This window comes from Bombina bombina, chromosome 6 (genome assembly GCF_027579735.1).
Source record: "Bombina bombina isolate aBomBom1 chromosome 6, aBomBom1.pri, whole genome shotgun sequence".
NCBI classification, from domain to species: domain Eukaryota; kingdom Metazoa; phylum Chordata; class Amphibia; order Anura; family Bombinatoridae; genus Bombina; species Bombina bombina.
In genome coordinates, this window is record NC_069504.1 from 242,224,923 (window position 1) to 242,252,521 (window position 27,599).

General features: G+C 37.6%; 1 protein-coding gene across 1 annotated transcript in view; it reads left to right on the top strand.

Moving 5' to 3' along the window:
- CAPS2 (calcyphosine 2) overlaps positions 1-27,599 on the top strand; it is a 314,122-nt gene that overhangs the window by 58,119 nt on the left and 228,404 nt on the right. The window contains exons 7-10 of the mRNA XM_053716776.1: positions 1,855-1,983; positions 2,861-2,928; positions 11,280-11,393; positions 15,584-15,658. Of these exons, the coding sequence (XP_053572751.1) occupies positions 1,855-1,983; positions 2,861-2,928; positions 11,280-11,393; positions 15,584-15,658 (386 nt within the window). The remainder of the gene's footprint in view (positions 1-1,854; positions 1,984-2,860; positions 2,929-11,279; positions 11,394-15,583; positions 15,659-27,599) is intronic.

Consider the following 27,599-nt stretch of genomic DNA (forward strand, 5'->3'; position numbering starts at 1 on the left):
CATTATATATTGTAAAAGTGTCCACAAAACACATATGTATGATAAATCATTTAGTTGAAAAGCTTTGAAAAAAACATACTTTTTACCTTGTATGTAGCCCCCATAAACTTCTGCATGCTGACACCCCCTTAGTGCAGGACTTTTTTACCTCTTGAGAAATGGATGATACAGTCAATTGAAATTGTACTGCAAGCTCTTTGTAAATCTCTATCAGTGCTGCTTTAGCTTTCCATAAAACATTCAACATAATTCTGATAATCCTATATAGCTGCTTAGAAAAAGAGAAAAAAAAATCTTCTTGGACGGAGAGGCCAGCAGGAGCTTGCAAGGTGACATAAAATATAAAGACAGGGTTTCCTGCAATGTTATTTACATTATCCATATGTGGTTATTGGATTATTTTACAGTATCCAATGTGAAATGCTAAGGCTTAATACTATCATTGTAATAAAGAAGTTGGGAGCGCATCTATTTTTGGATAGCAGACATGAGAACAGCGTGTGTAAGAAGTAAGGGGAGGCAAAGCTGTGTGTGTTCCCTGCTGTCCATCAGCACTGTTTGATACAGGTAAGGTTCCCTGTACAGGTTGCTTATGTAACATTGCTACAAACACTGCTGACATATATTGCTGAATATTCGTACACGCTCCTGAGCCTACCCAGTATTCTTTAATTTTAAGGAGTTAAGTTTCCACAAAGATGTAAACTTGATAACAAAAGTAGAGTTTTTAAAATTGTACATTCTATCTGAATCATGAAAGTTCAGTTTTGCTTTAATGTCTCTTTTGATTGTGAATTAAAGGAATATGAAATCCAAAAATTTTATTTTGTGATTCAGACAGAGTATACCATTTTACAAAAAGTTTCCAATTTACTTCTATTATCAAATTTGCTTTGTTCTATGTTATCCTTTGTTGAAGATATGCCTAGGTAGGCTGGTACATGGCAGGAAATTCTTGCAAAACTGCTGCCATATATTGCTGCAGAAATGGGCCAGCTCCTAAGTATACAAGGAAAATTACTAATACTAAAGTAAATTAGAAAAAAATTAGAAAGTTGTTTAAAATCACATGCTTTATAAGAATATTGGGTTTCATATCCCTTTAAATAATTTACTGTTACAAATACAAATAATATAAACAAAACTAGGTGAGCTTCCATCCTCATTATTTTTTTTAAATTATTCCTTAATCTCACATCCTAAACAATGCTCTTCAAGAAATAGCACAAAACGTTTTAAATTTGGAAACTGAGTGAAATGTCGTGTGATCCTGCTCAAGAGCGAAGCATCATTATAGTGCAAACTGATATACGTGTGAATTTAATACTCAACCCATGGATTTCTTCCTAAAATATTTCAAGCTTCAGAAGGGGAATATAAGTTTTGTACTCTTATATTAGAATCATGGGTTAGATTCTGTATTGGCTAAAAGGCTTATCAATCCCTTTTCTTCTCCCAAATGCTTGGTCTGAGGGGATATTTTCTCTGCTGACATTGTGATAACCATTTCAACAACTTGAGAGATATTGACTCCAAAGAGGAAACTGGAGCCATATTGCTGCCATCTTGTGTTCATTTTTATTCTATATCATGCTACAGCGTTACTCTCTGTGTCTTCTGCTGTTTGTTTCTGCTTTATACAACAGTGAAAGAGCAGGACCATGCAAGAAGGAAACTTACAGACAATTGTTGTGTCATCGGTATTTGATCATTTTGTCACCATACACCCTCTTTACAGTACATGACGTTTACATTTATTTAAAAAAAAGAGTATATTGTTTGATTGCAAAGTGCCATGTGCTATTTTATGGTTTATTAAAAATGTGTTCTAAATATGTAATAATTTTACTGCAGCAAAAGAGTCCTAGGACTGAAGAAGGAAGTTTTTCTGATTTGACAGCTTTGGATGAAAAAGCGCACCTGCAACACTGCTATACCAGTAAACCGTACACAGCACAGCACAGTGTCAGAAAACTGGAGGCTGTAAGTTTTCATTTGTTTGTTTTTTTACAAAGAAATAATGATTATAGAATATTTAGGTACTTCCAACATCCACCATCCAAATGAATTGTTCTGTGTCCATGTTAGCTTCTAGGGCAATCACTCCTTCATTGGGTACTTTTACAGTACATCCGTAGTGTTATGCTTCATAAGCTGTTGTCTTTTCCATGTTTTAAGATAGGGCACCACATTATTTAGCAATATGAACACAGAAAACTGGTTAATTTAAGTACATAAATTCATTAGCTTAGAAAGTCGTAGTGACTCTTTATATATAAAGCATATCATTGGAAGTTTTCCAATTGTTATCTCCATAAATGTGTTTTTGAAGCAAGTTTATTTTAAACTGTAGGATTCTAAATTTTTAGAAATTAGCACATAAGTATTAATCTTTAAAAAAGTTTTCTGGCATATGGATTTTGAGTAAATCTTTACAAAATATTACTTTTTTATGTGATTTCATTTAAAAAAAAATGAAATACAGTAGTAATTTTCAAAAGGAAATATCTAAAAACAAGTATGAGTACCATAACATTCTCTAATAATAATAATAATAGAAAAAAACTCCCCTGTTTATTTTATTTTTGAATTTTACACAATGGTAAAATGATAAATCAGAAAGTATGCCATTTTATGCTTTCCAGAATATTATTTGTCATTTTGGAGAGGAAGTCTACCATGAACTAAAATGTCAATGTCTTAATATTCAGATTTGTAATTCATCATGTGCATGTTTCAAAACATATGGGACAAATATAGAATTGGCAAAAGAAAAAGCCCTGCAAATGTATATGAAATTATATTTTCTAGACATTTAACAAATGTAAGTATCCTTTTCCTTTTTTATGTTTAAATACAGGAAGACCTTGCTGCTGAGAGGAGAAAACAAGCCGTTGTAGAACAAGTTATGATAGACCAGCTTTCTAGGTACATCCAGAGGCAGATCTTTTTTGACTGTCTGCAATGAAATTTTCTTTAGTGAATCTTTTTCTGCAAGTGATTTTGAAATTAAATTCAATTTTAAATGTAGCAGTTACACTAGCTCAATTGCAATGTGTTGATTAACTGGATAATATAGTGTTATAATATATTGCAGCAGTTGAAAAGGTCTAACATCACATAATTATAAAGTAAACTTTTAGTAAAAGGTTTATTGCTCACAAGATCGTCTTGCATTTAAAAGTTGCAGCTTTGCAAACCAGGAAAGGCTAGGGGTGTGGGGTTGAAAAAAACATGAGTGCCAGTTAATCAATGTGCTGCTTCTTTGACAGTTTACTTCAAAAAGTGCTTTGCTCTGGCTGCCCTGTGTTAAAGGGACAGTCTACACCAGAATTTTTATTGTTTCAAAAGATAGATAATCCCTTTATTACCCATTTCCCAGTTTTACATAACTAACACATTTATAATAATATACTTTTAAACCTCTGTGATTATCTTGTATCTAAGCCTCTGCAAACTGCCCCTTTTTCAGTTCTTTTGACAGACTTGCAGTTTAGCCAATCAGTGCCTGCTCCCAGATAACTTCTCGTGCACGAGTACAGTGTTATCTATATGAAATACGTGAACTAACACCCTCTAGTGGTGAAAAACTGTTAAAATGCAATCTGAATAAGGTGGGCTTCAAGGTCTAAGAAATTAGCATATGAACCTCCTAGGTTAAGCTTTCAACTAAGAATACCAAGAGAACATAGCAAAATTGGTGATAAAAGTAAATTGGAAAATTGTTTAAAATTACATGCTCTATCTGAATCATGAAAGTTTATTTTGGCCTAGACTGTCCCTTTAAGGAAAACTTACACAGTGCAGCCAGATCACAACGCTGTTTTAAGAGAACAACCTGACGTGGAGCAGCGCTGCAACGCAAAAGTGCTAACAGTTTCTGAATGTGTCCTTTCTGCAAACATGCTGCATTTTCTGCGATGACATCTCAGATCACAGCACCTTCTGCTTCTTCTATTTTGTTTCTTTTAAACTATAAAGAAAACGTATACTAAACTTTACCTTAGAGGGATATTCAATATAATATGTATAAAATAACACTATTTAAGAATTTGGCAATATTTTTGCTTTAGGAAAAAAAAATTGTTATTGCTTTTTATTTTGTCATGCTTGTGCAATACTGGTCACATGATAAAATCTCATTGGCTGATATGCAAAACATCTCTGTTGTTGCAAAGGGTCACAACCCGTAAGCATACAACAAAAAAGTTTTTTTTTTCGGTACAGGAGCTGCCATTTCTCCAACATAGGTGTGTCCGGTCCACGGCGTCATCCTTACTTGTGGGATATTCTCTTCCCCAACAGGAAATGGCAAAGAGCCCAGCAAAGCTGGTCACATGATCCCTCCTAGGCTCCGCCTACCCCAGTCATTCTCTTTGCCGTTGTACAGGCAACATCTCCACGGAGATGGCTTAGAGTTTTTTAGTGTTTAACTGTAGTTTTTATTATTCAATCAAGAGTTTGTTATTTTAAAATAGTGCTGGTATGTACTATTTACTCAGAAACAGAAAAGAGATGAAGATTTCTGTTTGTATGAGGAAAATGATTTTAGCAACCGTTACTAAAATCCATGGCTGTTCCACACAGGACTGTTGAGAGCAATTATCTTCAGTTGGGGGAACAGTGAGCAGTCTCTTGCTGCTTGAGGTATGACACATTCTAACAAGACGATGTAATGCTGGAAGCTGTCATTTTCCCTATGGGATCCGGTAAGCCATGTTTATTAAGATAGTAAATAAGGGCTTCACAAGGGCTTATTAAGACTGTAGACTTTTTCTGGGCTAAATCGATTCACATATTTAGCCTTGAGGAATCATTTAATCTGGGTATTTTGATAAGATTATATCGGCAGGCACTGTTTTAGACACCTTATTCTTTAGGGGCTTTCCCAAATCATAGGCAGAGCCTCATTTTCGCGCCGGTGTTGCGCACTTGTTTTTGAGAGGCATGACATGCAGTCGCATGTGTGAGGAGCTCTGATACCTAGAAAAGACTTTCTGAAGGCGTCATTTGGTATCGTATTCCCCTTTGGGCTTGGTTGGGTCTCAGCAAAGCAGATACCAGGGACTGTAAAGGGGTTAAAGCTAAAAACGGCTCCGGTTCCGTTATTTTAAGGGTTAAAGCTTCCAAATTTGGTGTGCAATACTTTTAAGGCTTTAAGACACTGTGGTGAAATTTTGGTGAATTTTGAACAATTCCTTCATATTTTTTCGCAATTGCAGTAATAAAGTGTGTTCAGTTTAAAATTTAAAGTGACAGTAACGGTTTTATTTTAAAACGTTTTTTGTACTTTGTTATCAAGTTTATGCCTGTTTAACATGTCTGAACTACCAGATAGACTGTGTTCTGAATGTGGGGAAGCCAGAGTTCCTTCTCATTTAAATAAATGTGATTTATGTGACAATGACAATGATGCCCAAGATGATTCCTCAAGTGAGGGGAGTAAGCATGGTACTGCATCATTCCCTCCTTCGTCTACACGAGTCTTGCCCACTCAGGAGGCCCCTAGTACATCTAGCGCGCCAATACTCCTTACTATGCAACAATTAACGGCTGTAATGGATAATTCTGTCAAAAACATTTTAGCCAAAATGAACACTTATCAGCGTAAGCGCGACTGCTCTGTTTTAGATACTGAAGAGCATGACGACGCTGATAATAATGGTTCTGAAGGGCCCCTAAACCAGTCTGATGGGGCCAGGGAGGTTTTGTCTGAGGGAGAAATTACTGATTCTGGGAACATTTCTCAACAAGCTGAACCTGATGTGATTACGTTTAAATTTAAGTTGGAACATCTCCGCATTCTGCTTAAGGAGGTATTATCCACTCTGGATGATTGTGACAAGTTGGTCATCCCAGAGAAACTATGTAAAATGGACAAGTTCCTAGAGGTCCCGGGGCTCCCAGAAGCTTTTCCTATACCCAAGCGGGTGGCGGACATTGTAAATAAAGAATGGGAAAGGCCCGGTATTCCTTTCGTCCCTCCCCCCATATTTAAAAAATTGTTTCCTATGGTCGACCCCAGAAAGGACTTATGGCAGACAGTCCCCAAGGTCGAGGGAGCGGTTTCCACCTTAAACAAACGCACCACTATACCCATAGAAGATAGTTGTGCTTTCAAAGATCCTATGGATAAAAAATTAGAAGGTTTACTTAAAAAGATGTTTGTTCAGCAGGGTTACCTTCTACAACCAATTTCATGCATTGTCCCTGTCGCTACAGCCGCGTGTTTCTGGTTCGATGAGCTGGTAAAGGCGGTCGATAGTGATTCTCCTCCTTATGAGGAGATTATGGACAGAATCAATGCTCTCAAATTGGCTAATTCTTTCACCTTAGACGCCACTTTGCAATTGGCTAGGTTAGCGGCTAAGAATTCTGGGTTTGCTATTGTGGCGCGCAGAGCGCTTTGGTTGAAATCTTGGTCAGCTGATGCGTCTTCCAAGAACAAGCTACTTAACATTCCTTTCAAGGGGAAAACGCTGTTTGGCCCTGACTTGAAAGAGATTATCTCTGATATCACTGGGGGTAAGGGCCACGCCCTTCCTCAGGATCGGCCTTTCAAGGCCAAAAATAAACCTAATTTTCGTCCCTTTCGTAGAAACGGACCAGCCCAAAGTGCTACGTCCTCTAAGCAAGAGGGTAATACTTCTCAAGCCAAGCCAGCTTGGAGACCAATGCAAGGCTGGAACAAGGGAAAGCAGGCCAAGAAACCTGCCACTGCTACCAAGACAGCATGAAATGTTGGCCCCCGATCCGGGACCGGATCTGGTGGGGGGCAGACTCTCTCTCTTCGCTCAGGCTTGGGCAAGAAATGTTCTGGATCCTTGGGCGCTAGAAATAGTCTCCCAAGGTTATTTTCTGGAGTTCAAGGGGCTTCCCCCAAGGGGGAGGTTCCACAGGTCTCAGTTGTCTTCAGACCACATAAAAAGACAGGCATTCTTACATTGTGTAGAAGACCTGTTAAAAATGGGAGTGATTCATCCTGTTCCATTAGGAGAACAAGGGATGGGGTTCTACTCCAATCTGTTCATAGTTCCCAAAAAAGAGGGAACGTTCAGACCAATCTTAGATCTCAAGATCTTAAACAAGTTTCTCAAGGTTCCATCGTTCAAGATGGAAACCATTCGAACAATTCTTCCTTCCATCCAGGAAGGTCAATTCATGACCACGGTGGATTTAAAGGATGCGTATCTACATATTCCTATCCACAAGGAACATCATCGGTTCCTAAGGTTCGCATTCCTGGACAAGCATTACCAGTTCGTGGCGCTTCCTTTCGGATTAGCCACTGCTCCAAGGATTTTCACAAAGGTACTAGGGTCCCTTCTAGCTGTGCTAAGACCAAGGGGCATTGCCGTAGTACCTTACTTGGACGACATTCTGATTCAAGCGTCGTCCCTTCCTCAAGCAAAGGCTCACACGGACATTGTCCTGGCCTTTCTCAGATCTCACGGATGGAAAGTGAACGTGGAAAAGAGTTCTCTATCTCCGTCAACAAGGGTTCCCTTCTTGGGAACAATAATAGACTCCTTAGAAATGAGGATTTTTCTGACAGAAGCCAGAAAAACAAAACTTCTAGACTCTTGTCGGATACTTCATTCCGTTCCTCTTCCTTCCATAGCGCAGTGCATGGAAGTGATAGGTTTGATGGTAGCGGCAATGGACATAGTTCCTTTTGCGCGCATTCATCTAAGACCATTACAACTGTGCATGCTCAGTCAGTGGAATGGGGACTATACAGACTTGTCTCCGAAGATACAAGTAAATCAGAGGACCAGAGACTCACTCCGTTGGTGGCTGTCCCTGGACAACCTGTCACAAGGGATGACCTTCCGCAGACCAGAGTGGGTCATTGTCACGACCGACGCCAGTCTGATGGGCTGGGGCGCGGTCTGGGGATCCCTGAAAGCTCAGGGTCTTTGGTCTCGGGAAGAATCTCTTCTACCGATAAATATTCTGGAACTGAGAGCGATATTCAATGCTCTCAAAGCTTGGCCTCAGCTAGCGAGGGCCAAGTTCATACGGTTTCAATCAGACAACATGACAACTGTTGCGTACATCAACCATCAGGGGGGAACAAGGAGTTCCCTAGCGATGGAAGAAGTGACCAAAATCATTCTATGGGCGGAGTCTCACTCCTGCCACCTGTCTGCTATCCACATCCCAGGAGTGGAAAATTGGGAAGCGGATTTTCTGAGTCGTCAGACATTGCATCCGGGGGAGTGGGAACTCCATCCGGAAATCTTTGCCCAAGTCACTCAACTGTGGGGCATTCCAGACATGGATCTGATGGCCTCTCGTCAGAACTTCAAAGTTCCTTGCTACGGGTCCAGATCCAGGGATCCCAAGGCGGCTCTAGTGGATGCACTAGTAGCACCTTGGACCTTCAAACTAGCTTATGTGTTCCCGCCGTTTCCTCTCATCCCCAGGCTGGTAGCCAGGATCAATCAGGAGAGGGCGTCGGTGATCTTGATAGCTCCTGCGTGGCCACGCAGGACTTGGTATGCAGATCTGGTGAATATGTCATTGGCTCCACCATGGAAGCTACCTTTGAGACGAGACCTTCTTGTTCAGGGTCCGTTCGAACATCCGAATCTGGTCTCACTCCAGCTGACTGCTTGGAGATTGAACGCTTGATCTTATCGAAGCGAGGGTTCTCAGATTCTGTTATCGATACTCTTGTTCAGGCCAGAAAGCCTGTAACTAGAAAGATTTACCACAAAATTTGGAAAAAATATATCTGTTGGTGTGAATCTAAAGGATTCCCTTGGGACAAGGTTAAGATTCCTAAGATTCTATCCTTCCTTCAAGAAGGATTGGAAAAAGGATTATCTGCAAGTTCCCTGAAGGGACAGATTTCTGCCTTGTCTGTGTTACTTCACAAAAAGCTGGCAGCTGTGCCAGATGTTCAAGCCTTTGTTCAGGCTCTGGTCAGAATCAAGCCTGTTTACAAACCTTTGACTCCTCCTTGGAGTCTCAACTTAGTTCTTTCAGTTCTTCAGGGGGTTCCGTTTGAACCCTTACATTCCGTTGATATTAAGTTATTATCTTGGAAAGTTTTGTTTTTGGTTGCAATTTCTTCTGCTCGAAGAGTTTCAGAATTATCTGCTCTGCAGTGTTCTCCTCCTTATCTGGTGTTCCATGCAGATAAGGTGGTTTTATGTACTAAACCTGGTTTTCTTCCAAAAGTTGTTTCTAACAAAAACATTAACCAGGAGATTATCGTACCTTCTCTGTGTCCGAAACCAGTTTCGAAGAAGGAACGTTTGTTGCACAATTTGGATGTTGTTCGCGCTCTAAAATTCTATTTAGATGCTACAAAGGATTTTAGACAAACATTTTCCTTGTTTGTTGTTTATTCCGGTAAAAGGAGAGGTCAAAAAGCAACTTCTACCTCTCTCTCTTTTTGGATTAAAAGCATCATCAGATTGGCTTATGAGACTGCCGGACGGCAGCCTCCTGAAAGAATCACAGCTCATTCCACTAGGGCTGTGGCTTCCACATGGGCCTTCAAGAACGAGGCTTCTGTTGATCAGATATGTAGGGCAGCGACTTGGTCTTCACTGCACACTTTTACCAAATTTTACAAGTTTGATACTTTTGCTTCTTCTGAGGCTATTTTTGGGAGAAAGGTTTTGCAAGCCGTGGTGCCTTCCATTTAGGTGACCTGATTTGCTCCCTCCCTTCATCCGTGTCCTAAAGCTTTGGTATTGGTTCCCACAAGTAAGGATGACGCCGTGGACCGGACACACCTATGTTGGAGAAAACAGAATTTATGTTTACCTGATAAATTACTTTCTCCAACGGTGTGTCCGGTCCACGGCCCGCCCTGGTTTTTTAATCAGGTCTGATATTTTATTTTCTTTAACTACAGTCACCACGGTATCATATGGTTTCTCCTATGCAAATATTCCTCCTTAACGTCGGTCGAATGACTGGGGTAGGCGGAGCCTAGGAGGGATCATGTGACCAGCTTTGCTGGGCTCTTTGCCATTTCCTGTTGGGGAAGAGAATATCCCACAAGTAAGGATGACGCCGTGGACCGGACACACCGTTGGAGAAAGTAATTTATCAGGTAAACATAAATTCTGTTTTTATAAAAAATATTATTTTATAAATGTCCTCTTATACATGCAATATTGTTAATGGTTTGTCATTTGTATTTGATAATTCTATCATTGAAGACCCACTGCACAGCACATGGTATTTCAATGTATTTTTAAAGAATATGAATAAACTGTTTGATTGAAAGTATTATGTGCTATATAAAGCTTTATTAAAAATGTGTTCTTATTATTTTACATATAGTTATTTTACTCCTGCCAAAGAGTCCTAGCATTAAAGAAGGGAGTTTTCCTGACCTGACACCTTTGTATTATCTTTTTCTCTGTATTCTTTGTTGAAACCTTTCTAGAGAGCATACTGAGGTAGGCTCAGGAAGGTGCACCTGACTGTCTTGAGCACAATATACAGTATATAACATTATATATGTATAACGCTACTGTCATATACTCTTTAGCCTACCTCAGTATGCTCTCATAAAAACAAGCTAAATTTCCACAAAGGATTGCAAGATAAATGGATAATTTGATGAAGCACAATTTTTTTTATTGTATGCTCTTTCTGAATCAAGAACTTTGTTGTTTGTTTTTGTTTTATACTTTTATGTTCCTTTGAATTTATAGAATTTGTTTTCTACATTGTCATCATCTTACTACAACACACTTAAAGTGACAGTAAACACCTTGTAATTACAATACATTTCTGTTGTGCTGCTAAAGAATAACATCAGCCAAGTCTTAACGTTTTAAAACAAATTAACATTTTTTTTTCTGCAATTATTTTTCAATAGCCAAACCCACACACCATTTGCCTTATTTGGAGGAGCCAATCTGGGCTTAAGTCACCAGATAACAAGTGAGCCACTGTTATAAAGTTAGTATAAAATGCATTTATTTGCAGTCATTATCAAGTAAAGCCAATTAGGGACAGATTTGTAGCAGAGTTAGCCTTGAGAAGGCAGCTGCTGCATTTCATGTTCTGAGTATTAGAAATTCCTTAATTTTCAGAGCTAAATTACACAAAAAAGGAGCAAAATAAATAGTCTAAATATATTTTAATGTTGGTTATTATGTATAACAAAACATTTTGTATAAACATCTCAAGGTGTTTAATGTAAGATGTCTGCATTACAAATGTAATCTCTGCTTTTACTTTGTGTTAATTTGTAGAATATGCGCAATATCATTATTGCTTTGTTTTCTTTATTTTTTTTGTAGGGCTGTTATTAGTGACCCGGAGCAAAATGCAAATGCTGTCATTACAGATAACCTCTATCAAGATCTATCATCAGCCCCTCTCCGCTTTAGAAAACGGACTTTGCATGAGACCAAGTAATATATAGATACAGTATAGTAGTATAGTATGGCATAGTGTGTTTTCATTCATGTATTTACTGGTTCATATTTTAAAGGTTATTGGATAGTTTTATTTAAAAACTTGCTATAGTATTCACATATAGTTAAGGAGAGATAAAATATGTATATTGATAGTTTATTTTTTGACTAACCTCCACTTCTTCTGTTATGCTGCTTTTTTTTTTTAAAGGGACACAAAACCTACATTTTTTTCTTTCATGATTCAGATAGAACATGCAATTTTAAGCAACTTTCTAATTTACTCCTATTATACATTTTTCTTCATTCTCTTGCTATCTTTATTTAAAAAGCAGGAATGTAAAGTTTAGGAGCCGGCCCATTTTTGATTCAGCACCTGGGAATGATAGGAATAAATTAGAAAGTTTCTTAAAATCACAAGCTCTATATCTGGATCATAAAAGAAACAAATTGGGTTGTGTGTCCATTTAAACTGCAAAAATTAACGCACTGTGTATTGCACTATTGCTTTTAACTCCAGCAAAAGGTTTTAAACAAAATTAAAGTCGGCTTCGGAGAGAAAACATGCCTGGTGAGCTAATGACAAGAGGATATGTCTGTAGCCACCAATAAAAATCTAGGTATCGGTAGTTCATTGCTGCTCCAGAGCCTACCTGAGTATGTTTTTCAACAAATGATATCAAGACAATGATGTAAATTTGATCATATAAGTAAATTGAAAAGTATCTCAAATGTACATACTCTATCTGATCTGTAGAAGTTTGATTTTGACTTTCGTATCCCTTTAAAGATCTCAAAATGTAGCAAGTATGAAGTTTTTGGTTAGCAAATATACTGCATTATAAATATAGAGAAGTTTATGTCCCTTTAATTCTTTCGGCAGCACATGTAGCTGTAACCTGTCTTCTAGTACTTTTTGTAAAAGAGCTGTCTTACCAATCAGGGATCATTACAACTTTTTGCTATGTATTGCTTTTATTATTGTAGACAAACAACTCCAGTAAACCTAGACGAGGGTAGAACAATGGTATGCAAACACAAGTTTGTGTTGCTACATAAAAATATGGACATTAAACCTACATTTATACCATATGAAGAGTGTTATTTATCAAAATATAAAAATATGTATTGCATGAAAAAGTGTAAATGCCTATGTAAGGCTTGTACATGGGATAGAAGCTTATTGGCTGATCAGGTTTACCATAAATATATTTAATAATAATTTGTGCAATAAAAATTTAACATTTTTAATATTAGCTAATTTTGTACTTATTATTGGCTAAAATTGTAGCCAGGTGGTCGGTAAAATCAGCCGTATGGTGCACACGCTAAAAAGGTCCTGGGGAGAACATTGCATACAATTGTATTAATGCACAACAGTCTTATGTCAAGTAGGAGACCTCTATATCAAGAACCCCTCACACACAATATACTCGCACAAAAGAAGAGCATGTGCAGGGACAATCTTATTATTCTAGGAGGAAGCAAGAAGTTAGACGCAGCTGCTGTGCACTGAAACCTCTGTGGCCATGTTTACTGTTGAGGGAGTGATTGGATGAAGCTAGGTCTCTATGCCCTACATGATTGTTGTCATTGTACACCAGGTGGCATAATTTAGAACTGCAGAATGTAAGCTTTAATTAAAGTGATATAGAAGTCAAAATTAAATTTAGCATTTACAAATGTACTTCTGTTATCAAATGTACATAATTATCTTGGTATCCTCGGTTCAAACTTTCCATGAAGCTATACTGAAGTAGGCTCAGGAGTGTGCACATGTCTAGAGCTTTATGCAGTAGCAGTATGTGTAGTAGTGTTATGTAAGCAATCTGTAGTGGGAGCTTTAGAGTGCAGTAGCTTCAGCCATGCTTTGGTATACTGACTTAGTAAATATAGATATCCAGTGGTATACCTACAAGCACTGTTTAATTAAAGGGACATTAAACACCTGACTACTAAAAATCATTAAAACTAACTTCTACTTAGTAATAATACAAAACTGAGTACAGTTCTTTATGCTGGAAGTTCAGCTTACCCCAAAATTTTAAAGAAAACTGTATTCTGTTAGAATACTTATCCAGTGCTTGTTGCGGCTGTATGCCGCCATATTGTAACAACACAGGAGTCACATGACACACACACACAGATCATATTTCCCTATAATGTATGTATAGAGGAATAATAGCTGCAGCACTCGCTCACTATTTTGCAGAGCTAGTGCTGCAGTTTATTCAGAAAATCTGTTACTGAAATTGAATATTTTATTAACATCATTTTTTAAGTAAAAAAGTTTAGTTTTTAAACTTTACCACTCCATAACATTCCTTAGCTGTGTGAATGCACGGATCCAGGCAGGGTTATAAATCAATAAGCTCCCGCTCCAGACAGGAAGAGGGGGGAAGAGAGGGAGGGGGCTCCAGTCCGTGGAAGACTACATATATACAGTAATGTAGATGTATGAAAATAAAACTAAATATTGTATTGAATAAATCGTTAAAAATATATCCAGCATGATTAATACAGTGTTTTCTTCCACGGACTGGAGCCCTCCTCCCTCTCTTCCTCCCTCCCTCTCTGGACTGGAGCTCAGCTTATTGATTTATAACCCTGCCTGGATCAGTGCATTCACACAGCTAAGGAACGTTATGGAGTGGTAAAGTTTAAACACTAAACTTGTTTACATACAAAAGGATAAAATAAAAAAATTAATTTCAGTAACAGATTTTCTGCATAAACGGCAGCACTGGCTCTGCAAAATAGTGAGCGAGTGCTGCAGCTATTATTCCTCTATATATACATTATAGGGAAATATGCCGTGTGTCATGTGACTCTGCATTGAGCATGTGACTGCTGTGCCTCAGTGTAATGTATGTTACAATATGGCACCATGCAATGGAGAAAAAAAGCACCTATTTAGCATTCTTCTTCACAACAATATTTTTCAACACTTTGGGGTAAGCTGAACAAATAAAACAGACAGCAGTGGTTAATTGACTTTAATTCATAATAATACATTAGTTTTAAGGATTTTTATGAGGGGTTAAGTGTCCCTTTAAGAAGATTGTATGGACAAAAATTAGAGTGCATCTATCTTTGGATAGGACACATAGAGTAAGAGGTAAATATGATAATCCTGGTAAATTGGGATTTGTTTTTAAATTGCCTATTGATTTGTACCATGCACAGATTTTCCAATAGGTTGGGGTTTTAGGATAATTATTCTGCCTACTGAAAATCTTTTCTACCTGCTTTTGCTGACACTCTGTTGTGTTTTTTATTCTAAAAACATTTCCAGCTTTTCTGTATTTCTCTATATTTTGCTACAAGTGGATTCTCAACCAAGTGCGTCAGGTAGAAACTCTAATATCTATTCTTTTATTGCCTTCATTTTCATTGTCTTTGCTCCGTTTTCCTTCATTTGTTAAGTTAAAATGACTGGAACCATTCATATAAATTCATCTTTGTTAGGCTATCATTGAATGCTTCAGATGTCTCAATGGAATTCAATATCCTAGCCTTCCACAAGTGTTATGCCCACACCACACCTTTCCAATAAATGTGATTTTTAATTTTTGAAATCACGACATTCCACAACCCTCAAATGCCCATTCCCTTTATTGTGGATTGCTGTATTTTTAAGTTTAAAGTGCTAGTAAATCCTAGCGTTGTGAAATGCTAGGATTTACTAGTGCAACATATAAAGGGGACTTTCAGTCATGAAATATAAAATACTTCATGCTAAAAGTTCCTTTATTTGTCTGCTGCGTTCGCCACGCTGAGTGCCTCAGGCAGCCCACGGCAAAAAGCTATTTTGCTGTGAGGTGATCTTAGCCAATAACATGCTAGCTATCCAGCATAATGCCAGCAGGCCCGGACTGCTATTGGCTAAGAGGTGGGAACGTCACCTCACAGCAAAATAGCGTTTCACAAACGCTAGGATTTACTATCACTTTAATGTAGAGGCTGGCAGCTACATGCACCTGGAATTGGTGAGATATTTGATAACTTCATCTTGTGCAACACACAGTGATCACTGGTTGACTAATTTACCACTTATAACTACAGTGAACTGTTAAATTCACCTGTATATTTTTTTTTTCTGGTGTTTCAATTTATTTTCATGTTTTATAGCTTATGAATTTTGTGTACTTCTTTTTTTATTATGATTATTATTATTTTATTAACAGGATAAAAACAAGTTCTGCTTTAACAGAAAACATCCTGTCAAATAAGCTACGCTTTGATGCTCGTATAATATGCAGGTGAGGATGCAGTCTACTGTTTCTTTATTTGAAAATACAAGTAGTTTTAGATATATGGTATAATATTAAACATAAGTAAGTTATAAACTTATTCCAGTTTGATTGCTATGCCAATTTCAGCTCAACTTCTGAAAGTGGTCCAGAGTTAACCCTCTTATGTTAACAATTTAAGGGACAGGAAACTCCAAAATGTTCTTTCATGATTTGGATAGAACATAACATTTTTGAACAACTTTCCAATTTACTTCTATTATCAAATATGCTTCATTCTTCTGTAAGCCTTTGCTGAAGGAACAGCATTGCACTAATGGCAGCTAACTGAACACATCTAGTTAGCCAATCACAAGAAGCAAATGTGTGCAGTCACCAATCAGCAGCCAGATCCCACTAGTGTATGATATGTGCGTATTCATTTTCACCCAGGGTTACCAACGAAGCACATTTTAAAATAGAAGTTAATTTAAAAGTATCTTAAAATTACATGATCTATCTGGATCATACAAGTTTTATTTTGACTTTCCTATCCCTTTAATCATTTAACATTGCACCCCTTTTAAATATTGTATAAAATCAGCTTCTTCAATTGACTCCCCTATGCAAAATCATGCATTATATTTTAGGGTTTGACAATTCCCAGGAGCCAGATTGGCTTGTACAATTTTTTGTATTTTTCTACATTTATCTGTTTCTAGCTCCTAAAAATTACTATTAAATGATGCACATTTGTATTACTGTAGTTGCTATTTATTAATTTATCTTTTTAATTCTTTTCTTGCAGTGGTTTGTTTTTGTCCAGCTATGCATTAATTTATGATTTGAAGTTCTGTATAATTTTGGAGTATATTTCAAAGAGTTCCTTATGTTTTGTCAATATATTATGACAATATTTTTGATTGCCATGAAAAAACAAATATACCTAATTTATTTTCCTAACTACAGATGAAATACATTTTCAATGAGTAGTTTAAAGGGACAGTAAAGTACAAAATGAAACACAATTCATGGTTTAGATAGAGCATGCAATTAAAAAAATAAATATATATATAATTTTTTTTTAATTGATTGAGGTTTAGATCAAGGCATACAGACATAATGGAACAATAAACAAAGTTTCAGTGCAGTACATATATCAAGTAATACATAAGAATATTTGTATCTTCCTATTATGATAGTAAGATAACCAGGAAAAATTCCAGTGAACAATATTTAAACAGTATGTCAATGTAACCTCTTACTTGCACACTTTTGGACCTCTTAAACCTGTAAAATAAGAGTAGCAGGGATACTCCGATATAAAGGAGACCACTTGTGTTTTAATATTTTGAAATGTTATCTCTAATAACTACACAGGTATTTTAAGTTCTAAGTATGAGACATGCTATACCTACAATGCAATATAAAATAACTCTAAAGTAACTGTTTAGCTAGATTAAGGTGGTGATGATCCACGAAAATCCTTACCTGTGGGAATTCATCCCTTGGCCACCAGGAGGAGGCAAAGACACCCCACACAAAGCTTAAAGGGACATAATACTCATATGCTAAATCACTTGAAACTGATGCAGTATAACTGTAAAAAGCTGACAGGAAAATATCACCTGAGCATCTCTATGTAAAAAAGGAAGATATTTTACCTCACAATCTCCTCAGCTCAGCAGAGTAAGTTCTGTGTAAAAAGTTATACTCCGCTGCAGCCCAGCTGCAGGTAAAAAAAAAATAAAAATAAAAAAATGATGAAATGAACAGCAGCCAATCAGCATCAGCAGTGCTGAGGTCATGAACTCTTTTACTGTGATCTTATGAGATTTGACTTAACTCTCATGAGATTTCATTGTAAACTTCCCTAATCTGAATAGGGAAATAATATGAGAGTGCACGAGGCTCATCCTTTCAGCTGTCCCAGGACAGACATACTAATTTGCTGCTTAGAAGTCATTTACAATGGGATGTGGCTACTGAGGAACTTTTGAGGTAAAATATCTTTCTTTTTTACATAGAGATGTTCAGGTGATATTTTCTAGTCCGCTTTTTACAGCTATGCTGCATCACTTATAAGTGTTTAAACATTTGGGTATTATGGCCCTTTAAAGTATCCCTCCTACTTTCCTCTCTCTCCCAGTAGTTCTTTGCCTCGTCAAAGAGAGAGCAAGGATAGAGGTGTTCTGGATTTTTTTTTTGAATGTTTACAGGGGTTTCACCCCCAAAATCTCCCTCAATGGAGAGTTATGTGCAATGTAAATCTCTCTGGTCTTGTGATTACAAGTCTGCCACGGGTGTTGCTGGGAAGTTCCTTAGCCTCCTCCTGTTTGGCCATGAAGAAGTACTCCCTTAGTAAATCCACAGCTGTAAGTTACAGTACAGGATGGCTCTCTACTGTATCCTTGAGTGGGTAAGAATAGTGGAGGTGACATTACCTGGGTGAGTACCTGCATGTCCCACACTGCTCACAGGCTATCTGTAGGTGCATGCACTAATGTACATCATAGTCAGATCCGAACAGTACAATACATAAGCAATGCCCCTTACAGTAACCGTAAACTCTGTAAAAGACATCACAGTACAAATGTTTGATACAGATCAACTTGGTAATTGACTGTGATAATGGGAACACAGTGTTTTACAGTTTGGGGTTTGTGCATTTTTTATTTCACCAGGGCTGTGGAATCACTTGTAACTTTTTCAGTTCTAGGGACTGGACTTCTTTTATTTAGCTACTTCTTATATGAGGCCTGGGTGCTTATATTGCTTGATAGCTTAGTGGCTTCATAAGCTGCTTGGTAGTTTTATTTACTCCAGGTCCCTTTAAATATGTGCCTTTGCTCAGGACCGGCTTTTTGTAGCGCTCCTCTTTTGGTACATGAACCTACTTGGGAGCGCTAAGATGGCTGAGGTCGTTTTTTTTATTGTGCAAGCAAGATTCAGAGCGCAGTTTGGAGGCTTAGGAGTGAGGCAGTTAGAGTTTTCCCTTGCTGAGTTTAGGCACGCTATTCTCCTACTTCTGTCATTCCTCCCTGCTGTGATGCACATCAGCAGATCTCCTCTACTGGAGGATTCCTGGTGCCGGAGGTGGTAAGCTGCACCCCTATACAATGAGCAGGAGGGGGCATTGTATGCATATCTTGTTATGTTTGTCATTTCACATTAGATCAAACGCTATGGAGATATTGAAGATAAAAGGGAATATACCAATGGCACTACAAAAATATATAAGGACTTCTGCCTAATATATGGATACTCCAGTACTATCACTGTGGGTTCCAAGGTTGGTGCTGTGTATAATAATAACTTTTACAAAAAAGAGATATGGAGAGCCAAGACCCCCCCACAAAAAAAGTATACACTGATAGCACTCCAGAGTCCAAAAAGGTGATTCAATCACACTTGATTATATAAAAGGACAATGTCTTAATATTATATATGACAATTGGGTCAGATAGTGTGGTTAATTAAAATATAACTTTTATTAAGATAAAATTAAAAATGAAAACAACACACAAACAACATACAAGTTAAAACTACGTAGAGGGGGCAAATCGGCGGAATAAATAGATGCTAGTAATATAGCATCTCAATGGGCTCACCAATAGGATAACCTATATAGTATCTATTACGGAGGAAGATGCTAGCATAAATAGCTAGCAATCAATATTATATATCTCCAATAATAGCAGAATATAAAAATAATATTAGAAAATGATAGCTGCTGCTCAATATAGTATATGTACCTAATGAAAAGGAACGTAAAGGTATTAGGGGTTAAACCCTGTATGTGACTGGTGTTTGAATATCACAAAATATCTTAAAGGGACAGTTTACTCAAAAATATTCTCCTCTTTAATTTGTTTCCAATGATCCACTTAACCTGCTGGAGTGTATTAAATTGTTTACAGGTATCTCCTTTACCCTTATATTGGCATTTGAAATAGTTGATTTAGCATATGGTATCTCCACCTATTCTGAAAGTTTGTGGCCCTAGGTCCAAGCTATAGATAAGCTTTGTAAACACAGCCAGCAGAAGAAATTACACTGCCAGTGGGATATAGCAGAGATAAGGTAATAAAATGCTGATTTTTCCATTGTTCTCTCCAAGTACTGGTGATTGTTTTATGGACAGATATAAGATAAAGAAACATGTATATGTACACAATGTGATACAGTAATGAGATCTGATTATACCTACAAGCTCATCCCATTTTATTAGGTTGTGGCTTCAAAACACAAAGTAAGAGCTTTAATATACACAAATAAACCTTAAAATGCTAATTTTCATACATTTTTTACTCTGCAGTTGGTAAAAAAAGCAATTGTAAACACATTAAAGGGCCATAATACCCAAATGTTTAAACACTTGAAAGTGATGCAGCATAGCTGTAAAAAGCTGACTAGAAAATATCTCCTGAACATCTCTATGTAAAAAAGAAAGACATTTTACCTCAAAAGTTCCTCAGTAGCCACCTGCCATTGTAAAGGATTTCTAAGCAGCATTTTAGTGTGTCTGTCCTGGGACATCTGAAGGGATGAGCATCGTGCACTCTCATATTATTTCACCAATCAGGTAAAGGAAGCTTACTATGAAATCTCATGAGAGTTAAGTCAAATCTCATGAGATCACAGTAAGAGTTCATGACCTCAGCACTGCTGATGCTGATTGGCTGCTGTTCATTTCTTCATTTTTTTTAATTTTTTTTACCTGCAGCTGGGAGCAGCTGAGTATAACTTTTTACACAGGACTTACTCTGGTGAGCTGAGGAAATTGTGAGGTAAAATATCTTCCTTTCTTTCATGTAATTAGCAAGAGTCCATGAGCTAGTGACGTATGGGATATACATTCCTACCAGGAGGGGCAAAGTTTCCCAAACCTCAAAATGCCTATAAATACACCCCTCACCACACCCACAATTCAGTTTTACAAACTTTGCCTCCGATGGAGGTGGTGAAGTAAGTTTGTGCTAGATTCTACGTTGATATGCGCTCCGCAGCAAGTTGGAGTCCGGTTTTCCTCTCAGCGTGCAGTGAATGTCAGAGGGATGTGAGGAGAGTATTGCCTATTTGAATGCAGTGATCTCCTTCTACGGGGTCTATTTCATAGGTTCTCTGTTATCGGTCGTAGAGATTCATCTCTTACCTCCCTTTTCAGATCGACGATATACTCTTATATATACCATTACCTCTGCTGATTCTCGTTTCAGTACTGGTTTGGCTTTCTACAAACATGTAGATGAGTGTCCTGGGGTAAGTAAATCTTATTTTCTGTGACACTCTAAGCTATGGTTGGGCACTTTGTTTATAAAGTTCTAAATATATGTATTCAAACATTTATTTGCCTTGACTCAGAATGTTCACTTTCCTTATTTTCAGACAGTCAGTTTCATATTTGGGATAATGCATTTGATTTAATCATTTTTTCTTACCTTCAAAAATTTGACTCTTCCCTGTGGGCTGTTAGGCTCGCGGGGGCTGAAAATGCTTCATTTTATTGCGTCATTTTTGGCGCAGACTTTTTTGGCGCAAAAAATTCATTTCCGTTTCCGGCGTCATACGTGTCGCCAGAAGTTGCGTCATTTTTTTGACGTTATTTTGCGCCAAAAATGTCGGCGTTCCGGATGTGGCGTCATTTTGGCGCCAAAAAGCATTTAGGCGCCAAATAATGTGGGCGTCTTATTGGCGCGAAAAATATGGGCGTCGCTTTTTGTCTCCACATTATTTAAGTCTTATTTTTCATTGCTTCTGGTTGCTAGAAGCTTGTTCTTTGGCATTTTTTCCCATTCCTGAAACTGTCATTTAAGGAATTTGATCAATTTTGCTTTATATATATGTTGTTTTTTCTCTTACATATTGCAAGATGTCTCACGTTGCATCTGAGTCAGAAGATACTACAGGAAAATCGCTGTCTAGTGCTGGATCTACCAAAGCTAAGTGTATCTGCTGTAAACTTTTGGTAGCTATTTCTCCAGCTGTTGTTTGTATTGATTGTCATGACAAACTTGTTAAAGCAGATAATATTTCCTTTAGTAAAGTACCATTGCCTGTTGCAGTTCCTTCAACATCTAAGGTGCAGAATGTTCCTGATAATATAAGAGATTTTGTTTCTGAATCCATACAGAAGGCTATGTCTGTTATTTCTCCTTCTAGTAAACGTAAAAAATCTTTTAAAACTTCTCTCCCTACAGATGAATTTTTAAATGAACATCATCATTCTGATTCTGATGACTCTTCTGGTTCAGAGGATTCTGTCTCAGAGGTTGATGCTGATAAATCTTCATATTTATTTAAAATGGAATTTATTCGTTCTTTACTTAAAGAAGTACTAATTGCTTTAGAAATAGAGGATTCTGGTCCTCTTGATACTAATTCTAAACGTTTGGATAAGGTATTTAAAGCTCCTGTGGTTATTCCAGAAGTTTTTCCTGTTCCTAATGCTATTTCTGCAGTAATTTCCAAAGAATGGGATAAATTGGGTAATTCATTTACTCCTTCTAAACGTTTTAAGCAATTATATCCTGTGCCGTCTGACAGATTAGAATTTTGGGACAAAATCCCTAAAGTTGATGGGGCTATTTCTACCCTTGCTAAACGTACTACTATTCCTACGTCAGATGGTACTTCGTTTAAGGATCCTTTAGATAGGAAAATTGAATCCTTTCTAAGAAAAGCTTATCTGTGTTCAGGTAATCTTCTTAGACCTGCTATATCTTTGGCTGATGTTGCTGCAGCTTCAACTTTTTGGTTGGAAACTTTAGCGCAACAAGTAACACATCATGATTCTCATGATATTATTATTCTTCTACAGCATGCTAATAATTTTATCTGTGATGCCATTTTTGATATTATCAGAGTTGATGTCAGGTTTATGTCTCTAGCTATTTTAGCTAGAAGAGCTTTATGGCTTAAAACTTGGAATGCTGATATGGCTTCTAAATCAACTTTACTTTCCATTTCTTTCCAGGGTAACAAATTATTTGGTTCTCAGTTGGATTCCATTATTTCAACTGTTACTGGTGGGAAAGGAACTTTTTTACCACAGGATAAAAAATCTAAAGGTAAAAACAGGGCTAATAATCGTTTTCGTTCCTTTCGTTTCAACAAAGAACAAAAGCCTGAAACCATCTCCAGTCTGGAATAAATCCAAGCCAGCTAGAAAGGCAAAGCCTGCTTCTAAGTCCACATGAAGGTGCGGCCCTCATTCCAGCTCAGCTGGTAGGGGGCAGGTTACGTTTTTTCAAAGAAATTTGGATCAGTTCTGTTCACAATCTTTGGATTCAGAGCATTGTTTCAGAAGGGTACAGAATTGGTTTCAAGATGAGACCTCCTGCAAAGAGATTTTTTCTTTCCCATGTCCCAGTAAATCCAGTAAAAGCTCAAGCATTTCTGAAATGTGTTTCAGATCTAGAGTTGACTGGAGTAATTATGCCAGTTCCAGTTCCGGAACAGGGGATGGGGTTTTATTCAAATCTTTTCATTGTACCAAAGAAGGAGAATTCCTTCAGACCAGTTCTGGATCTAAAAATATTGAATCGTTATGTAAGAATACCAACGTTCAAGATGGTAACTGTAAGGACTATCTTGCCTTTTGTTCAGCAAGGGAATTATATGTCCACAATAGATTTACAGGATGCATATCTGCATATTCCGATTCATCCAGATCATTATCAGTTCCTGAGATTCTCTTTTCTGGACAAGCATTACCAGTTTGTGGCTCTGCCGTTTGGCCTAGCTACAGCTCCAAGAATTTTTACAAAGGTTCTCGGTGCCCTTCTGTCTGTAATCAGAGAACAGGGTATTGTGGTATTTCCTTATTTGGACGATATCTTGGTACTTGCTCAGTCTTTACATTTAGCAGAATCTCATACGAATCGACTTGTGTTGTTTCTTCAAGATCATGGTTGGAGGATCAATTTACCAAAAAGTTCTTTGATTCCTCAGACAAGGGTAACCTTTCTGGGTTTCCAGATGGATTCAGTGTCCATGACTCTGTCTTTAACAGACAAGAGACGTCTAAAATTGACTTCAGCTTGTCGAAACATTCAGTCACAATCATTCCCTTCGGTAGCCTTATGCATGGAAATTCTAGGTCTTATGACTGCTGCATCGGACGCGATCCCCTTTGCTCGTTTTCACATGCGACCTCTTCAGCTCTGTATGCTGAAGCAATGTTGCAAGGATTACACGAAGATATCTCAATTAATATCTTTAAAACCGATTGTTCGACACTCTCTAACATGGTGGACAGATCACCATCGTTTAATTCAGGGGGCTTCTTTTGTGCTTCCGACCTGGACTGTAATTTCAACAGATGCAAGTCTCACAGGTTGGGGAGCTGTGTGGGGATCTCTGACGGCACAAGGAGTTTGGGAATCTCAGGAGGTGAGATTACCGATCAATATTTTGGAACTCCGTGCAATTTTCAGAGCTCTTCAGTTTTGGCCTCTTCTGAAGAGAGAATCGTTCATTTGTTTTCAGACAGACAATGTCACAACTGTGGCATACATCAATCATCAAGGAGGGACTCACAGTCCTCTGGCTATGAAAGAAGTATCTCGAATTTTGGTTTGGGCGGAATCCAGCTCCTGTCTAATCTCTGCGGTTCATATCCCAGGTATAGACAATTGGGAAGCGGATTATCTCAGTCGCCAAACGTTGCATCCGGGCGAATGGTCTCTTCACCCAGAGGTATTTCTTCAGATTGTTCAAATGTGGGAACTTCCAGAAATAGATCTGATGGCGTCCCATCTAAACAAGAAACTTCCCAGGTATCTGTCCAGATCCCGGGATCCTCAGGCGGAGGCAGTGGATGCATTATCACTTCCTTGGAAGTATCATCCTGCCTATATCTTTCCGCCTCTAGTTCTTCTTCCAAGAGTAATCTCCAAGATTCTGAAGGAATGCTCGTTTGTTCTGCTGGTAGCTCCGGCATGGCCTCACAGGTTTTGGTATGCGGATCTTGTCCGGATGGCCTCTTGCCAACCGTGGACTCTTCCATTAAGACCAGACCTTCTGTCACAAGGTCCTTTTTTCCATCAGGATCTGAAATCCTTAAATTTAAAGGTATGGAGATTGAACGCTTGATTCTTGGTCAAAGAGGTTTCTCTGACTCTGTGATTAATACTATGTTACAGGCTCGTAAATCTGTATCTCGAGAGCTATATTATAGAGTCTTGAAGACTTATATTTCTTGGTGTCTTTCTCATCTTTTTTCTTTTAGAATACCGAGAATTTTACAGTTTCTTCAGGATGGTTTAGATAAGGGTTTGTCCGCAAGTTCTTTGAAAGGACAAATCTCTGCTCTTTCTGTTCTTTTTCACAGAAAGATTGCTATTCTTCCTGATATTCATTGTTTTGTACAAGCTTTGGTTCGTATAAAACCTGTTATTAAGTCAATTTCTCCTCCTTGGAGTTTGAATTTGGTTATGGGAGCTCTTCAAGCTCCTCCGTTTGAACCTATGCATTCATTGGACATTAAATTACTTTCTTGGAAAGTTTTGTTCCTTTTGGCCATCTCTTCTGCCAGAAGAGTTTCTGAATTATCTGCTCTTTCTTGTGAGTCTCCTTTTCTGATTTTTCATCAGGATAAGGCGGTGTTGCGAACTTCTTTTGAATTTTTACCTAAAGTTGTGAATTCCAACAACATTAGTAGAGAAATTGTGGTTCCTTCATTATGTCCTAATCCTAAGAATTCTAAGGAGAAATCGTTGCATTCTTTGGATGTTGTTAGAGCTTTGAAATATTATGTTGAAGCTACGAAATCTTTCCGTAAGACTTCTAGTTTATTTGTTATCTTTTCCGGTTCTAGAAAAGGCCAGAAAGCTTCTGCCATTTCTTTGGCATCTTGGTTGAAATCTTTAATTCATCTTGCCTATGTTGAGTCGGGTAAAACTCCGCCTCAGAGAATTACAGCTCATTCTACTAGGTCAGTTTCTACTTCCTGGGCGTTTAGGAATGAAGCTTCGGTTGACCAGATTTGCAAAGCAGCAACTTGGTCCTCTTTGCATACTTTTACTAAATTCTACCATTTTGATGTATTTTCTTCTTCTGAAGCAGTTTTTGGTAGAAAAGTACTTCAGGCAGCGGTTTCAGTTTGAATCTTCTGCTTATGTTTTTCGTTAAACTTTATTTTTGGGTGTGGATTATTTTCAGCAGGAATTGGCTGTCTTTATTTTATCCCTCCCTCTCTAGTGACTCTTGTGTGGAAAGATCCACATCTTGGGTAGTCATTATCCCATACGTCACTAGCTCATGGACTCTTGCTAATTACATGAAAGAAAACATAATTTATGTAAGAACTTACCTGATAAATTCATTTCTTTCATATTAGCAAGAGTCCATGAGGCCCGCCCTTTTTTTGTGGTGGTTATGATTTTGTATAAAGCACAATTATTCCAATTCCTTATTTTATATGCTTTCGCACTTTTTTTTATCACCCCACTTCTTGGCTATTCGTTAAACTGAATTGTGGGTGTGGTGAGGGGTGTATTTATAGGCATTTTGAGGTTTGGGAAACTTTGCCCCTCCTGGTAGGAATGTATATCCCATACGTCACTAGCTCATGGACTCTTGCTAATATGAAAGAAATGAATTTATCAGGTAAGTTCTTACATAAATTATGTTTTTTTACATAGAGATGCTCAGGTGATATTTTCCTGTCAGCTTTTTACAGTTATACTGCATCAGTTTCAAGTGATTTAGCATATGAGTATTATGTCCCTTTAAGGGAAAATCTATTTTACAGTATACTGTCCCTTTAACTGTGTTATATTCCACTTGTGAATTGACACAGAGATATAGGTCACTCTGAGATTAAGCATTCGTGCTATAACACTAAAGATCAAAGTGTAACAATAATGGGTTAATCCGTTTGTCAGTATTGAACAATATGATGCCTGGTGATCTTATACACTTGCATGCTTAGAAATGTTAGAACAATGGTTAACATTTGTGTGTATATTGTAACCAAGTATAATGGGTCTTTGGCACACAAAGAGTTAATGAAAGTTTACATTTGTACAAACTTACAATGTGCTTATTGCACTAGAGTGCTGTTGGTTGGAGATAAAATGAAACGAAATAACTGATTAATACTAAACTGATTCAATTTATAATCTCCTAGTGGTATAATTATATAACGTTGCAACTCACTATAAAGATGAGGCAAGATGCCAAATGTTTAAATATTGTTGTGTATATCTGAGTATCTGAGTGTATACTTAGCACAATAGAAACGATAGCGGCTAGGGTTAAATATAGGTATCAAAATACAAGGATAACAGGTTAGACTTTGCTATCAGTCTTGAAAAACATCCTAGCTAGTAACCTGAGTATTTGTGGCCTGTTGTGTTAATCTAACAACCAGGGTTAACAGATATGTCTCAACACTTCTAGGTTAAATTGTCCATGAAAGTGAGTTAACACAATGTATAGATATTGAAGGTACTAAGCTTTGGACATCTGTTTTGTGGTAACTCAAGTTAAAAGTGTGGTAACAAAAAATACCGTTCTATATTAAATTGACAGGTATCATGTTTATAGAAAATCAACAATGCTTGTGGTACTTCGATTGAGCAATGCTTAATGGATTTGGGCTAGCGAGTTAATAAGTTTAAATCATAATAAAAACCGGAATAGTTATAGTCTATTTACCTATAAGCGACCGAATAGATTTGAGCTTAAAAGTAAAAACTAAATACCGGCTTGTTAGTATAAGATTGACAAATTAACTCCTAAACCATATGCAGCTAAAATTATCTAGATAGATTATAAATATAATAGCGGTTAAACAACTGAGTCTATTACATAAAGGGTCACGCTGATCGTGCCACCAGAACGCTGCCTAAAACACAGGAGTTCACTAGACTCCTCACCAGAGCCCTGACATGTTTCGCTCCTTGTCGGCTTTTTCGAAGGGTACACATGTCAGGGCTCTGGTGAGGAGTCTAGGGGAAGGGTA